The 13,996-nt window shown below is 50.1% G+C and overlaps 1 protein-coding gene across 2 annotated transcripts in view; it reads left to right on the forward strand.

The window, feature by feature from the left end:
• LOC133111941 (immunoglobulin superfamily DCC subclass member 3-like) overlaps window positions 1–12,507 on the forward strand; it is a 67,002-nt gene extending 54,495 nt beyond the window's left edge. The window contains exons 8-14 of one of the 2 annotated variants that reach the window (XM_061222582.1): window positions 6,494–6,741; window positions 8,780–8,944; window positions 10,054–10,242; window positions 10,575–10,709; window positions 11,287–11,422; window positions 11,602–11,806; window positions 12,300–12,507. In XM_061222582.1, the coding sequence (XP_061078566.1) occupies window positions 6,494–6,741; window positions 8,780–8,944; window positions 10,054–10,242; window positions 10,575–10,709; window positions 11,287–11,422; window positions 11,602–11,806; window positions 12,300–12,449 (1,228 nt within the window). In that variant the 3' untranslated portion in view covers window positions 12,450–12,507. The remainder of the gene's footprint in view (window positions 1–6,493; window positions 6,742–8,779; window positions 8,945–10,053; window positions 10,243–10,574; window positions 10,710–11,286; window positions 11,423–11,601; window positions 11,807–12,299) is intronic. The other variant, XM_061222583.1, reaches the window with a different exon arrangement.
• Window positions 12,508–13,996: the final 1,489 nt, after the last annotated feature.

Raw genomic sequence — 13,996 nt, forward strand, 5'->3', positions numbered from 1 at the left:
AATTCCTTCGTTCATTGATTGTTTTGAGAATAATGAGGGGATTTGTCTGTTTTTAGACAGTCGGGCTGTGCGATTAGGTGAAGGTGGCAGCGGGGGCGCGAGGGGCGGGGAGGGCAGGGACCCTGATCTGATACCACGGTGACCTCTGACCTCCCTCGCGTGCGTCACGCTGTGTAATGTGGCGGCTCGGCTGGGAGTGGCCTCCTGCGGCTCTTAAACCCGGCTGAGAGAAGCAGGGAATTTGCTCAAGCTGTTTGCGTAATGGGAGATTATTCAGCCACGTAGGTGATGTGAGAGGTGGGTTATTTAACTCATTGCATTATGGGTAAGTGGTCCGGCTCTGGGGATCTTCAGCAGTCCCATGACAGAACTGTGGCCTGACATCTTCAGATGAAATGCACTCTGGGTGTGAGTGCGGGTGTGAAATGGAGGGGTACTGTTAGTGTGATTGTGTGTGTGGGGGTGGGGGGGTGTCCCATCCAATAATACCATTTCATGCCTGTGTGTTTGTGTGTGTGTGTGTGTGTGTGTGCCCGTGTGTTTGTATGGGTGTGTGTACATGTGTTTGTATGTATGTGTGTGTATGTACATGTGTTTGTATGTGTGTGTATGTACATTTGTTTTTATGTATGTATGTATGTGTGTGTGTACATGTGTTTGTATGTGTGTGTGTGTACATGTGTTTATATGTGTGTGTGTGTGTGTTTGTATGTGTGTACATGTGTTTGTATGTAGGTATGTGTGTGTGTGTACATGTGTTTGTATGTGTGTGTGTGTGTGTGTGTATATGTGTGTGTGTGTGTGTGCATTGTTTGTATGTGTATGTGTGTATGTACATGTGTTTGTATATATGTATGCGTGTGTGTGTATGTACGTGTGTGTGTATGTGTGTTTGTATGTGTGTACATGTGTTTGTATGTAGGTATATGTGTGTGTACATGTGTTTGTATGTGTGTGTGTGCATTGTTTGTATGTGTATGTGTGTATGTACATGTGTTTGTATATATGTATGCGTGTGTGTGTATGTTTGTGTGTATGTACGTGTGTGTGTGTGTGTGTGTGTGTGTGTGTACATGTGTTTGTATGTGTATGTACGTATGTGTGTGTGTGTTTGAGAGCACAAAGACAGCAGGGAGAGAGGAGACATGGTGTGGTAGTTAGTCAGCCGGTATAGATCTGCAGATACAGCACCTCTGTCTCCCTGCAGCCCCCTGTGATGACCTTCAGCATGAATCCATTCTGCTCCTCCGGAGCTCACAGAAACACGCATTCCGGCGCACATCCGTGGACCTACCCACACGACACCTGCGCCTGCAATGCATCGGCATCCATTTGCATGTCATCAACATAAGTGTTCGCTTTAAAAGCGAAATTGCTCACTCTCGTTCACACACAGGTACTAGAGCGAAACACCTTTCCTGAATGCCTGTTTATATTAGCGCTGTGCTCAGTGGCTCTTCCGATCGCGGCTCATGTTTTAACGCCTGCCTGTCGCTAAAGCTCGGCACTTTTTTTTCTTTTTTTTTTTCTTCCCGCCCCGCATAATTCCCATTTGCGGGGCGGGAATTGAAGGATGTGCTGACTCCGTCCACTGGATGCGACGGTGACAAGGTCGAGGAGTGGTGGCGCCCTACGTGCCGAGAATTAAGGGCTCGCGTGTCGCTGCCTGATCCACGCCTATGACAGCTAATGGAGTTATTTATTGAAAATAGGTCGCTGGCGTGTGCTCGGAATGAAATTCAACCATTCCCGATTCACTTGTTTGAAACTTATGATGTTAGGTTCATAGTTATGTTTGACTCGATCCTGAAGCTCCTGATGTGAGTGAGGACTGGGGATTGGGTGCGTTCTCTCTTTGTTGGGAAAGGGCTCCATTAATTATGTGCAGCTTAGATACATTTTGGAGGCTGACGCTCTGAGCTAAAATATTTGTATCATGAACTCCCCAGTGTTGAAGTGAAGGGTGGAGGGTCGTGGCCTGATCGTCTTCAGGCCTGCGTATTGTTTTCATGTTGTGGAGATGAGAACAATGGCTGTTTTACCAGTGAGCGCGCAAGGGAGCGAGAGAATGAAACGTAAATAGAGAGACCGATGAAGAGAGATTCCTTCCTCCTCCAACGCGCACTTGAATCTGCTTCCAGAGCGTGCCTTTTCCCTCTCTTTCTCCACCGCGTTTTCACTTTTTTAGGGGAACCTCCCCACCCCCCTACCCCTCCTTTCCCCCCCCATCCTTCTTCTTTTCTTTTTTACTCGAACCCCGGGACCTGGGCGCTGGCTCTGACCTCTGACCCCCCGCGCAATCAGTCATCTCCCTCGCCTTCCACCGAGTCGTGAGACCGCCCCTCCCGCCTGCCCCTCTTCAAAGCCCCGAACCCCGAAATCCACCCCCTCCCCTCACAACCCCCTCTTTATTTCTCTCGCCGATCGGCTCGGTGGGAACCAGCCCCCCCCCCCCCCCCCCCCGCCCCTGCCTCAGAACGGGCTGAAAAGGCGCAGACTGGCAACTTTGCAAGCATTGCCCCAGTCACTAGAGCCCCCGCCATTGCCTCCATCAATCTGTGAAGTGGCCTTGAACTGATGAGTAAATGTTGCTCTGGGCTGGCTGCCACCCCCACCCTCGCCCGGCAAGGCCAGGCAGATGGTCCCAACACACACCTTTTGTTTTTCCCCCTGAAAAACACTCTGTATTCCTCCCCTGTCTCTCTTTCTTTTGATTTTGTCAGGGGGTTGGGGTGCGGGGGGGGGGGATGGTGTGCCTGTCCCCCTCTGTTTGGAACCCCTCCCTTTTATGCGGTCGCGTAGCGCGCGTTTCCAGCTTAAGTATATTTTGATTATCCGGGGCGATTATGTGGTGCTCGAGGAGTGAAAGGAGAGACAGAGAGGAGGGGGGGGAGAAACCGCGACCTTCCGTCCGTGTGGGAAAGCGTTCTGCCCGCGGGTCAGGGCCCGGGGCCTGGCGGTGTGTCTGCGCTCTGGGCCGGGGAGAGACGTCCGCCGGGGCTCGTCTGCCAGCTCGTTTTGGGGCGGGGAGCCTTGCCTAAGCTGTCAGAGCGGTGAGCATAACGGAGATGTCCATTCTTGTTCGGTGCCTGCTCGGCTGTAACAGGCGGTGCCCGGGCTGTGCGCTCTGCTGTCAGGGCAACGCGCGTGTCTGAGGCTCTAGAGTCTCTCCACTACCTGACTGGCACATGGGCCGCGGGCTGGGAGGGGCTGTGTGGTGCCTCGTGGACGGGGGGGGGGGAGGTGAGGGGGTGGGTCGGTCGGTTAGGGGGGCAGGAATGTTGCCGGCGGGTGTGGAATTTCACCAGCACCGAGTCGACAGCAGGTTTCCGTGGTGCGCGCATTGTTGGCAGGGAGGGGGATTCGGAGAGGAAGACACGCGCAGAGGTCTCTGAAGTACGGGGGTCTCTGCTCGAGACGCTGGAGTTCTGCTCAAACTCACAGGCTGAGCCCCTTCCTAACAGGGGGTCCTTTGGCCGTGCGTCAGGGGCGTCCGGTCAGTTCGCCTGAGTGAAAACACGCTGTCCGTCCCTCACTCAGGGCTGACGTTGGCAGGCTGGGGGGAGGGGTGAGCGGGGGGTCTACTGGCTCCTTAAGGGTCACAGGCAGACCAGCCAGGGGAAGGTGCGGGGCTCAGGAGGATGAAATTGGAAGCCTTTTCCATCCTGTTAATTAAGAGAAGAAGCCCGGGAGATTGATTCTCGCCTGGCAGACACTGCACTCAATACGCAGCCCGACAAAGGCTCGGAGCCGTTCCCGTCTGAAACGTGATCAATGAGCTATTCAGCATCCCACTGCTGCCACACACACCTTTTTTTTATTTTTTAATATTCACTTCTACATCATCATGTTTTTAACAGACCGCCATTCTCTGCTCACTTCAATTGATGGCGCGTAATGCCTTCTGAACAGTAATCATCGGCCGGCTCTTTTTCTCCCTCTTGTCACATTGCGTATAATGGCCCGGTTCAATGCGCTGTTCCTCTGCGTGTAATTCGCTGTAACCAGTCCTCGGGTCATACGTTGAAATTATGAGATTGTACACGTGTGTGCTGTAAACTGTGCAGGCGCATATTGAAGAGACGGGGAATTTTCTGCGGTCAAAATGAGCGTTCAGTCTCACCGCTGTGGTTCTAAATGCTATAGGGCGGCTTGTAGCATAGTGGTTAAGGAACATGACTGGGACCCGCAAGGTCGGTGGTTCGATCCCCGGTGTAGCCGCAATAAGATCCGCACAGCCGTTGGGCCTTTGAGCCAGGCCCTTAACCCTACATTGCTCCAGGGGAGGATTGTCTCCTGCTTAGTCTAATCAACCGTACGTCGCACTGGATAAGAGCGTCTGCCAAATGACATGTACTGTAATCTGTAAATGTAACACTGAGATGTGTTGCACTGGATTCAGTGTTGAATGACAGCTGCCACGGGAGGAATGCTGTGCTGAGAAACTGTAACAGGAGAGAAGCCGGGCGCAGTGCAGTAGAAGAACAGGCTTCTGGTGTGGAAGCCCTGTTTGATTCACCATCAGCTCATTCACTGTGCTCATAATACTGTGTCTAATATCTTATTCATACAAAATCACTTACTATTGCTCCATGTCGTACTGTGTTTATATAAGAATAATTATATGTCATAGGCTTTTTAGGTGGAAAAATCCTTTAATGGATAGATTTGGTTTTTAATTAAGCGGAGTTGAGGGTAGGTATTAGGAGAGAGGCTGATGGGATGACGGCCCACGTGCACGCACACACACACACACACACAAGCACACACAGACGCGCACACACACATATGTACACGCACGCATGCACACATACGCACATGCACGCACACCACACACACACTCTCTCTCTCTCTCACACACACACACACACACAGACACACACAGGCACACACTGATGCACGCACACACATGTACACGCACGCACGCACACACATGTACACGCACGCACGCACGCACACACATGCACACGCACACATGCACGCACACACACACACACACACACACACACAGACGCACACACACATATGTACACGCACGCACACACATGCACATGCACACATGCACGCACACACACATGCACACACACACACACGCACACACATATGTACACACACGCGCACACAGACACACACGCACACACACATGCACACACACACACACACACACACACGCACACACGCACACACATGCACACACACATACACACACACACACAGGGCTGAAGAAAGGGTGTTTTGTCTTCACTGAGAAGTCCCCCATTATTGTTATCACTGCGATGGGCAGCTGCAGGAGTGTGTTTGCGTAGACTGACGGAGCTCATCCTTGCCTAGCCTCCAATGTCCTGAATGAAAAGCTTATTTAACTTAGTTTTTGGACCCTGTTTGCAAAATGTCAATGAGGCCTTGAGGGAGGAAGGAGAGAGCTGGTTCCTTTCTCTCCATTTCTTTAAATGGCCATGTTGAGTGCACCCCATCGTATTCACCTGTCCTCAGCCCATGGGACTAGCTGTCCTAGTAAGAGGCGTGGGTTCAAATACATATCTATGCTCTATTGATCTTGCCTGTGGCATTTGGGCCTGCAAGGAGGGGCACATGGGCGGGGTTTACACTTTTGGGATCATTTCATTTGTTCCAGTGTACCAGGATAGTGTAGTCAAATGCAGAAAAGTATTTGAATACAAAACTAATACCATTTGAACCCAGGTCTGCCTTGTAAACACTATGCTTACAACACTGGAGTGTCATACAAATCCCAGTCCACATGTCACGCAAAACAACACTTTCTTTACGCCAGAGTTCTCTCATTTTTAGGATTCTCTTAGAGAGTATCACATTTTAATTATTTCTCGCAGTGAAAACGATGTGAAAGAAACTCTCAATAAAAAAAAAAAAATGAATAAGTCAGTTAATCCATCTGCACGCAACGTGACATTAAGCCACGGGGCATATTTCAATATTCTGCTCCTTGTACTTGTTAAATTTTTTATTTCGTCATAACCCAAAGATTAACGGCAACAAGCTGTTATATTATAAATTCAGCTCTAATAATAATCCCCTAGTCCTCTTGCAACAACTTGTGAACCAAGGGAGGGAGAGAAAGAGATGTGTGCATGCGTGTGTGTGTGTGTGTGTGTGTCTGCGTCTGCCTGCGTGTGTGTGTGTGTCTGTCTGCGTGTGTGTGTGCGTGCATTTGTGTGCGTGTGTGTGAGTGTGTGTGTGTCTGTGTGAGTCTGCTGTGTGTGTGTGTGTGTGTGTGTGTGTGTGTGTGTGTGTGTAGACAGATGGTGTGGTTTCACCAATGGGAATAAATACAGTTCCTGGGGAGGACACTTTTAGTGGGTACTCCTTTGTGGAGAGGGTGCATTTAGGTTTTTAGTGTACCTCCTCCTCTCCGTTGTGCAGTAGATTACATTGCATTGTGCCCTGCTCTGGTGCGCGTCCTCCATGTCGAGTCCTTTAACACCCCACTCCTCTCTGCTGTGCCTCCCCCCAGCACGCTGACCATCTACGGGATCAGCCCGGAGGACGAGGCCATCTACCAGTGCATCGCGGAGAACAGCGCCGGCTCCATCCAGGCCAGCGCCCGGCTGACGGTGCTTTGGGCCGACGGCCTCCCCGGGGCCCCGGGCCTGGTCCGGGCCGACCCCCTCTCCCCCAACGCCATCCAGCTGTCCTGGAAGCAGCCCGGCCAGAACACACAGGACATCATCGGATACGTCCTGCACATCCGCAAAACCGCAGGTCAGAGGCTCCGGCGAGCCCCCGGACACATGTGGGGAGGTCACAGTGAGGCCATTTTCTGCCCACTCATGGGCAAGAAACACGGCTTCGGTGACTCATTTCCTCAGGAGTTCGCACCTCTCTCACATAAGTGAAAGGGTATGGGCAATCACTTGAAAGTACAATAGGTAGTTTCAGACTTCTAACGGTCGAGAGAGGAAAAGCAGCAACAAACACGCTCAAACCACAACACTGTTTATCCCTCCCCCTTCTCTGTAAATGCGCTGACATTGAAACGCCATTGGCTGTGGCAACTAGAACCATTTTTCAACCAATGAGCTTGAATTATTGTACTTGTACAATGTTTTGATACAGAGTTTCGGGCCGTCAACTCAATATTTTGAAAACCGAATTTAAGGACTATAAACACAGGCAGAGAGTGAGTCAACATGTCAGTGAGCCTTTTTCACTGATAGGAAGGGATTTGCAATGGTCTTGCTACAATGTTTTAACACAAAGGTGTGTCTACAAATGTACCTTTAATGTTTATTTTTAGGCTGCCTGCTATTACAGGACAATAGTATGGTGTGGCAGTTAATATGCAGGTCTTTTATTCTGAAAGGTGCTGGTGCTCGTATCAGAAGGGATTACGCTATTGTATCTCTGAACCAAGTGCATAACCTGGATTGGCTCAGCAAATATCCAACCATATCAGGGATAATGCAAAATAAAAGCTGTGTAAGAGCCGACTGATAAGAAAATAAGCAGGGTAAACAGATAAACAATGCTACAATAATATATAAACACACCATGAGGGCCCAGGCATCTACAGAGGCTTTGAGGATGAATGTTTACACTTTGCTGAGTTACAGTAGTGTTTCCTGCTGTGGGAGACCGCCTCGTATGGGCGTCTCACCGGAGCACAGAAACGGCATTCACTGTCCGTCACGGTAGGACACTGACGGACAGCCAGAGGAAGGAGGGGGTAACCTTCCCCGACTGCAGAAAGGATGTGAGCCGGGCGTCATCCATCCTGTTTCTGCTGGCCATAAAGGGCCTTTCAATTGATAATTGGATCAGCGTTCATTTCACGAAGGCATGTTTCTTATTATTTATTTACGGTTTCGTCGGGGTTGCCTATCCGCCGGTGCGATGGTCCTCCTCTGTCTGCTCTGGTTGCCTGGCCACAGCTGGTCCTCTTCGCCTGGTAGTGCTATCAGATGGATAATTAAAGGCCCCGGGGGCCATCCAATAGGAAACGCTTTAATTACCAGCCATAGACAGGAAACTCTGATTGGCTTAGGGCCAGAGGTAGATGGCAGTAATGGGTGAGTGGGTCTGAGTTAACACAGCCTGTGCTCTCTCTCTCTCTCTCTCTCTCTTTCTCCCTTGCTCCCTCTATCTCATGCTCTCTCACACTCTCTCTCTCCCTCTCTCACTCTCTCTCACACTCTCATTCTCACTATCTCACGCTCTCTCTCTCCCTATCCCTCTTTCTCCCTCCCTCCCTATCCCTTTCTCTCCCTATCCCTTTCTCTTCCTATCCCTCTCTCTCCCTCTCCCTCCCTCTCTCTCTCACTTAAACTCTCATGCTCTCTCTCACTCTCTCTCCTCCCTCTTTCACTCACTCTCCTCCCTCTTTCACTCACTCTCTCCTGTCTCTCTCTTTCTCTCCCTCCCTCCCTCTCTCTCACGCTCTCTCTACCTCTTTCTCCCTACCCCTCTCTCACGCTCTCTCCCTACCTTTATCTCTCTCCTTTCCCTTTACTCCACACTTTTGGTTCCAGCTCTAAATACAGCCTTTATATCTGGAGTCGACACAATGACTCCCATAGCCAAAACCATTCAGAAAAAAAATGAATGGGAAAACAGTGATTACAACATTGAAAATTAAAAAGCAGCGACCGCGTATAATGAATAATGACTGTTATTATCTTATCATTTTCAGCACCGTCTCCATTCCCACCTGCTTGTCTCATTCCTCTCTCTTTGTCTCTCACCCGCCTGCCTCCCACCCCACCCCTCCCCTCCTCCACCCCCCTCTCCCCCCCGTTCACAGACCCCATCGAGATGGAGTACCAGGAGGCTGTCAGCAAGAGCACTCTGCAGCAAGTGGTGGGCGACCTGGAGCCCTCCACCAGCTACACCTTCTACGTGAAGGCCTACACCTCGCGTGGAGCCAGCAAGCCCTCGGACCACGTGGTGGAGAGCACGCCAGGGGAGGGTGAGCGCCCCCCCCTGCACTTCAAACGCCCACCGCCGCGCCCTTTCGCATTTACTATAATTATCGCGATCGCGCGGGCCTCAAATTAAAACCTCCGCTTATTTAATAACCGCGCCGTCTGCAAAGCTCCTGCCAGAGGCTTCGGGCTGGAGTGCGCATTAGCCTTATTCCGGGGTCGCGTCCAGAGGGGGAGGCCAGGACAGCTTTTTGTTTACATCCTTTTTCACACGTTTATTTTCCCCTCCGATCGCAGTTATGTAATCGGTGGAACACGCTCGTCCTCAGGAGAGCGTACGCTAGGAAGCTTGTCCTCTGGAAGGCCTTCAGCCAGCAGACAGCTCTGTGTTCGGTGTGCCTCCATCCTGCTCCAAGTGCAGTACAGCTGGCACTGCTGGTGTGTGAGGAGGGTTGACGGTGCTTGGCTGTATCACTGCGCTACCCGGCCAAAAAACAAAAACTAGAAAGTATTGTCGTCTTCGATTGAGACTTAAAATCTTATTTTGTTTACTTTTTTTGTTAAATACGATGAAAATATTGCCAATCAGGTAAGACAGTTTGACTCATTTAGAGAATGTTGTAAGAGGTTCACTTGTTAAAGGTACGATAGATAATTTCGGACTTCTAACGGTCAGGAGAGGAATAGCAGCAACAAAAACCTTCAAACCACAACACTGTTTATCCCTCCCCCTTCTCTGTAAACGCGCCGACGTTGAAACACCATTTTTCAACCAATGAACTTGAATTATTGTGCAGTTATACAATGATTTGTTACAGAGTGTCGTCAACTGTATATTTTGAAACCCGAATTTAAGGACTATAAACACGGGCGGAGGGTGAGTCAACATGTCAGTGAGCCTTTTTCAATGAAAGGAAGGGATTTACAGTGGTCTTGTAACAATGATTTAAAACAATCTTACTTATTGTACATTTAAGCAAATCTCATCTCAAGCTTTACCAATGCAATAACTAAATTTCAGTCAGTAAATGTCTCACTTTTTGCAGTGTAGGGGCTGGTGTTGTAAATGGGATAAGAACTGCAGTGGTTCAGTGGCTGCTTGTTTCCTTGGCCGAGGGAGTAGCTCACTGTGGGGTGGGTTTGTCATCCTCAGTGCCGGCCCCCCCGACCCTGTTCACCAAGGTGGTGAACTCCACCACGGTGCTGGCCGTGTGGGAACCTTCCGGAAAGATGGGCCAGCACGAGGGCTTCAGGCTGTACTACCGTAAGGTCCACTCGTTCCCTTTCACGGGACCGCTGACTTTCACTCGCAACGTCACCCAATACAACATCACACAGCTAGGTAAGTGTGCGTTTGGGAGGGGAGCGGGTTGAGGTGTGTTGCCATTGGCTGTGGAAGGGCGGGTGGGGGAAGGGGGGGTCGTGCTGTCTGGCAAGCTCATGCAAAATAGATGTGTTCCTTTGTTATTTATTCATTTGTGTGATCATGCATTCATTAATTAGCTGGAGCTGTAAGTCACCTTGAATGACTCTCAGCTCTCGCACTTAGACTCTCAGCCTGTATCTGGGGAAAGTCTGCTGTGAGTTTGTTTGGGGTGATGTGGAAGCAGAGACGCAGAGCTCTGCCTCTGCCCCTGCCCCTGGGTGACCCTGTGCTCCTCTTCCCCTCCCCAGACCCGGCGTTGGTGTACGAGGTGAAGGTGCTGGCCTTCAACCAGCACGGAGACGGCAATGCCACCCTGCGCTTCATCTCGCTGAAGGAGGCCATGGAGAGATCTGGTGATTGTCCCTTCACCGGTACACCCTGTGGTCAGCCTCGCAACTTCAAATGTCTCTTTTTCAAATGGTTAAAATCAGTATGAAGGCTTTGTGTGTTTGTGTGTGCATGCATGTCTGTGCTTGTATTTGTGTGTGTGTGTTTGCGTATGTTTGTGTGTGTGTGTCTGTGTGTGCATGCGTGTGTGTGTGTGTTTTGCGTGTTCGTGTGTGTGTGCGTGCGTGCGTGTGTGTGTGTGTGTGTGTGTGTGTGTGTGTGTGTGTGTGTGTTTGCATGCATGCATGTGTGTGTGTGCGTGCATGCTTGTGTGTGTGCGTGGGTGTGTGTGTGTGTGTGCGTGTGTGTGTGTTTGCATGCATGTGTGTGTGTGTGCGTGCATGCGTGCGTGCATGTGTGTGTGTGCGTGTGTGTGCGTGTGTGTGTGTTTGCATGCGTGTGTGTGTGCGTGCATGCGTGCGTGCATGTGTGTGTGTGTGTGTGTGTGTGTGCATGCGTGTGTATAGGGGCAGGGTGGGCATAGGGGGTCTGTTCTTTGGCATGCTGCCTCAGATACATGCAGTAGAGCTCAGGCCTGTGGTTTTGATGAGCTCTGTGTTGTTGCTCTTTCAGCTCTGAACACTCCCTGTGACTGTGTGAAGGATGAGCCGAGCAAGACCTCCACCACCGGCATCATCATCGGCATCCACATCGGGGTCACCTGCATCATCTTCTGCGTGCTCTTCCTCATGTTCGGCTACAGGGGGAGGTACGAGACGCTCCTCTGCGCGCCGTCCCCCGTGTTCACCTACAGGCGGTGCTCTCTGCTCTTCAGCCTGGCAGAGTGGACTGAGGCCCCGAGGCTCACACTCGGTCCTCACCAGTGGGGTTTGGGCTCAGAGGCTGTTCTTGTGAATTTGAGCGTGACTGCGCTCTGTGTTTCTGCAGGCTGATGATGTGTAAGACGGTGCAGGACAGGCTGGCCACTCCCCCGGCGGGACGCAGCGGGGCCCTGGACCCCTCCCAGGGTGCCGTGTCCCTGAACGGGGTCAGCAGGGCCAGCGGCGAGGGCAACGGGGGCATCGTGGGAAAGAGCCGGGCGGAAACCAAGGAGCTGGAGCAACTGTTTCCGGGGCGACACAGAGGACTGATGGTGAGTGGAGCGAGTGTCAGGGTGGGGTGGCGCCCGCTGAAATTCAGCAGAAATTCAGTTTATATGCATTATATATAAGTCACATAAGGCAGGATGTGTGGTTTTTAATATGTACCTCCCATTGCTGGACGGTCAGCTGAGTGCACCACTAATGGACTTCATCCACCATCGAGGGAACATAAACCTCACAGGGGCAGCTTGTAGCGTAGTGGTTAAGGTTCATGACTGGGATCCCCGGTGTAGCCAAGATCTGCACAGCCTTTGGGCCCTTGAGCAAGGTCCTTAACCCTGCATTGTTCCAGGGGAGGATTGTCTCCTGCTTAGTCTAATCAACTGTACGTCGCTCTGGATAAGAGCGTCTGTCAAATGCCATTAATGTAATGTAATGTAATGTAATGTAATCATGAGGTGGACATCTCCACACTACATAAACGATCACTCCCCCCCTCCTCGCGTGTTGTGCTAACGGCCAATGGGGCGTCGGTGTTCGCAGGTGGAGGGCGTGGCCTCCTGTCCGCTGGACGAGACGCAGATGTCCACTCTGCCCTTGGACGACTTCAGCCTGGTGGAGGAGGGGGAGACGCAGTTCCGGGAGCCGCCAGCAGAGGGCAGGGGTACGAGCGGGCAGCAGGGCGAGGGGTGACGGTCGAAGCCCTCCACGTTCCCGCGCCCCGCACGCAGTGTCCCTGCTATGACTGTACTCGTTCTCAGGTCCATTTAAATAATTCTTTTCATTTATCTTTCTTTTTTTTGTGCAACAATTTATTAGCAGTAAACAGAACACCCTTCGAGGTGGAAAAACGTCTAAAGTCATTCAAGGAAACATCCCACCCCTTGGATTAGGAGCGGTTCCATGCCAGACAGCTACACTTAGTCTTGACTAGTGGGAAAAGAGACTTTTTTTTTTTCCATCCTTATTTTGTTTTGTTTGACCGCCTGCCAGCAGCACAAACAGTATGGCCCTGGAGTGTCTTTGCTTTCTGAAGAAAACCGGAAAAAAAAAAACCTTCCATATTTGCATTTGGATTGGTCCTCTTACGATTTGTTTTGTTTTGATTTTTCAAGACAAATCAAGCCCTCCTGCCTACTTTCAGCCAATCGGTGATTCCATAAACCCAGCTGTGAAAGACAACACAGGCCTTGTTCCAGGGATTTGATACAGTATATTCTGTCTCAGGACTTTTTTTCTGCGCTATCGGTGGTTTTGTTTGGTTCTCGGCCTACAGGCAGGCTGATTATAGACCTGGACATCAGCCCAAGGATACACAATGCAGACCTACCTCAGCCGGAATGAATGTGTGGAGGGAAGCATTCTTGACCCCGCGTCTTCCCTCGTCTTCGAGTTACTTTACACGTAGAGCGATTGGTCGGAAAAAAAACAAAATGGATTCCGCACTACCTCAGATGTTACGTCCCTTCACTCTCCTGCTAATTGAAGCGAGTTTAAAAAAAAAAAAGAAAAAAAAAATAATCCAACGTAAAGCACTTCCAAACACTGAAGTATATATTCTACCTCAAGATGATGATGATGATGCTGATGTTTTTGCTGTTTGTTGTTGTTATTGTTGTTGTTATTGTTGTTATTGTTGTTGTTGTTATTCTTTTCCAGTGAAACGTTTCCTTCGGTTGTGAGATCCTGGCTTCACCCCAGTGATTTTGTGAATGTGTCAGTACCTCATGGAAGTGTGACCGATGTTGTTTGAATTCTGCTTGTAAAGAGCGTTCTTTTCTGAGCTCCGTATTTAGACACTTTTCTGTGTAGGATTCCCCCTCGGCGTAATTGTTCGTTTTATATCCTTTTTATTTTAATTTTTTTTTGATGTAGACTGTTAAGTGCACTGCACTTACAATTTCAGGAAAAATACAGCTATGAACAGGTTTTGGAAATTGATCAACTGAAATACATAACCGCATTTGTGTAAATGTATGTATGTGTGTCGGTATGTATGTATATATGTATGGTTGTATACATATTGTATGTATAGTATGTGTATGTGTCTGCATATGCAGGTATATACTGTATCTGTGTGTGTGTGTGTGTGTGTGCAAGTGTGTGTGAGTTCAGGTGTGTGTGTGCACACAGGTGTGTTGTCTGTGTGCAGGTGTGTGTGTACATTTACACAAGTGAGACATTTACACATTAAAGCAGGTACATATATCAAAACGTCAGCGTGGGCATTGACAGGAATG

The sequence above is a fragment of the Conger conger genome, chromosome 15 (genome assembly GCF_963514075.1).
Source record: "Conger conger chromosome 15, fConCon1.1, whole genome shotgun sequence".
Lineage (NCBI taxonomy): Eukaryota > Metazoa > Chordata > Actinopteri > Anguilliformes > Congridae > Conger > Conger conger.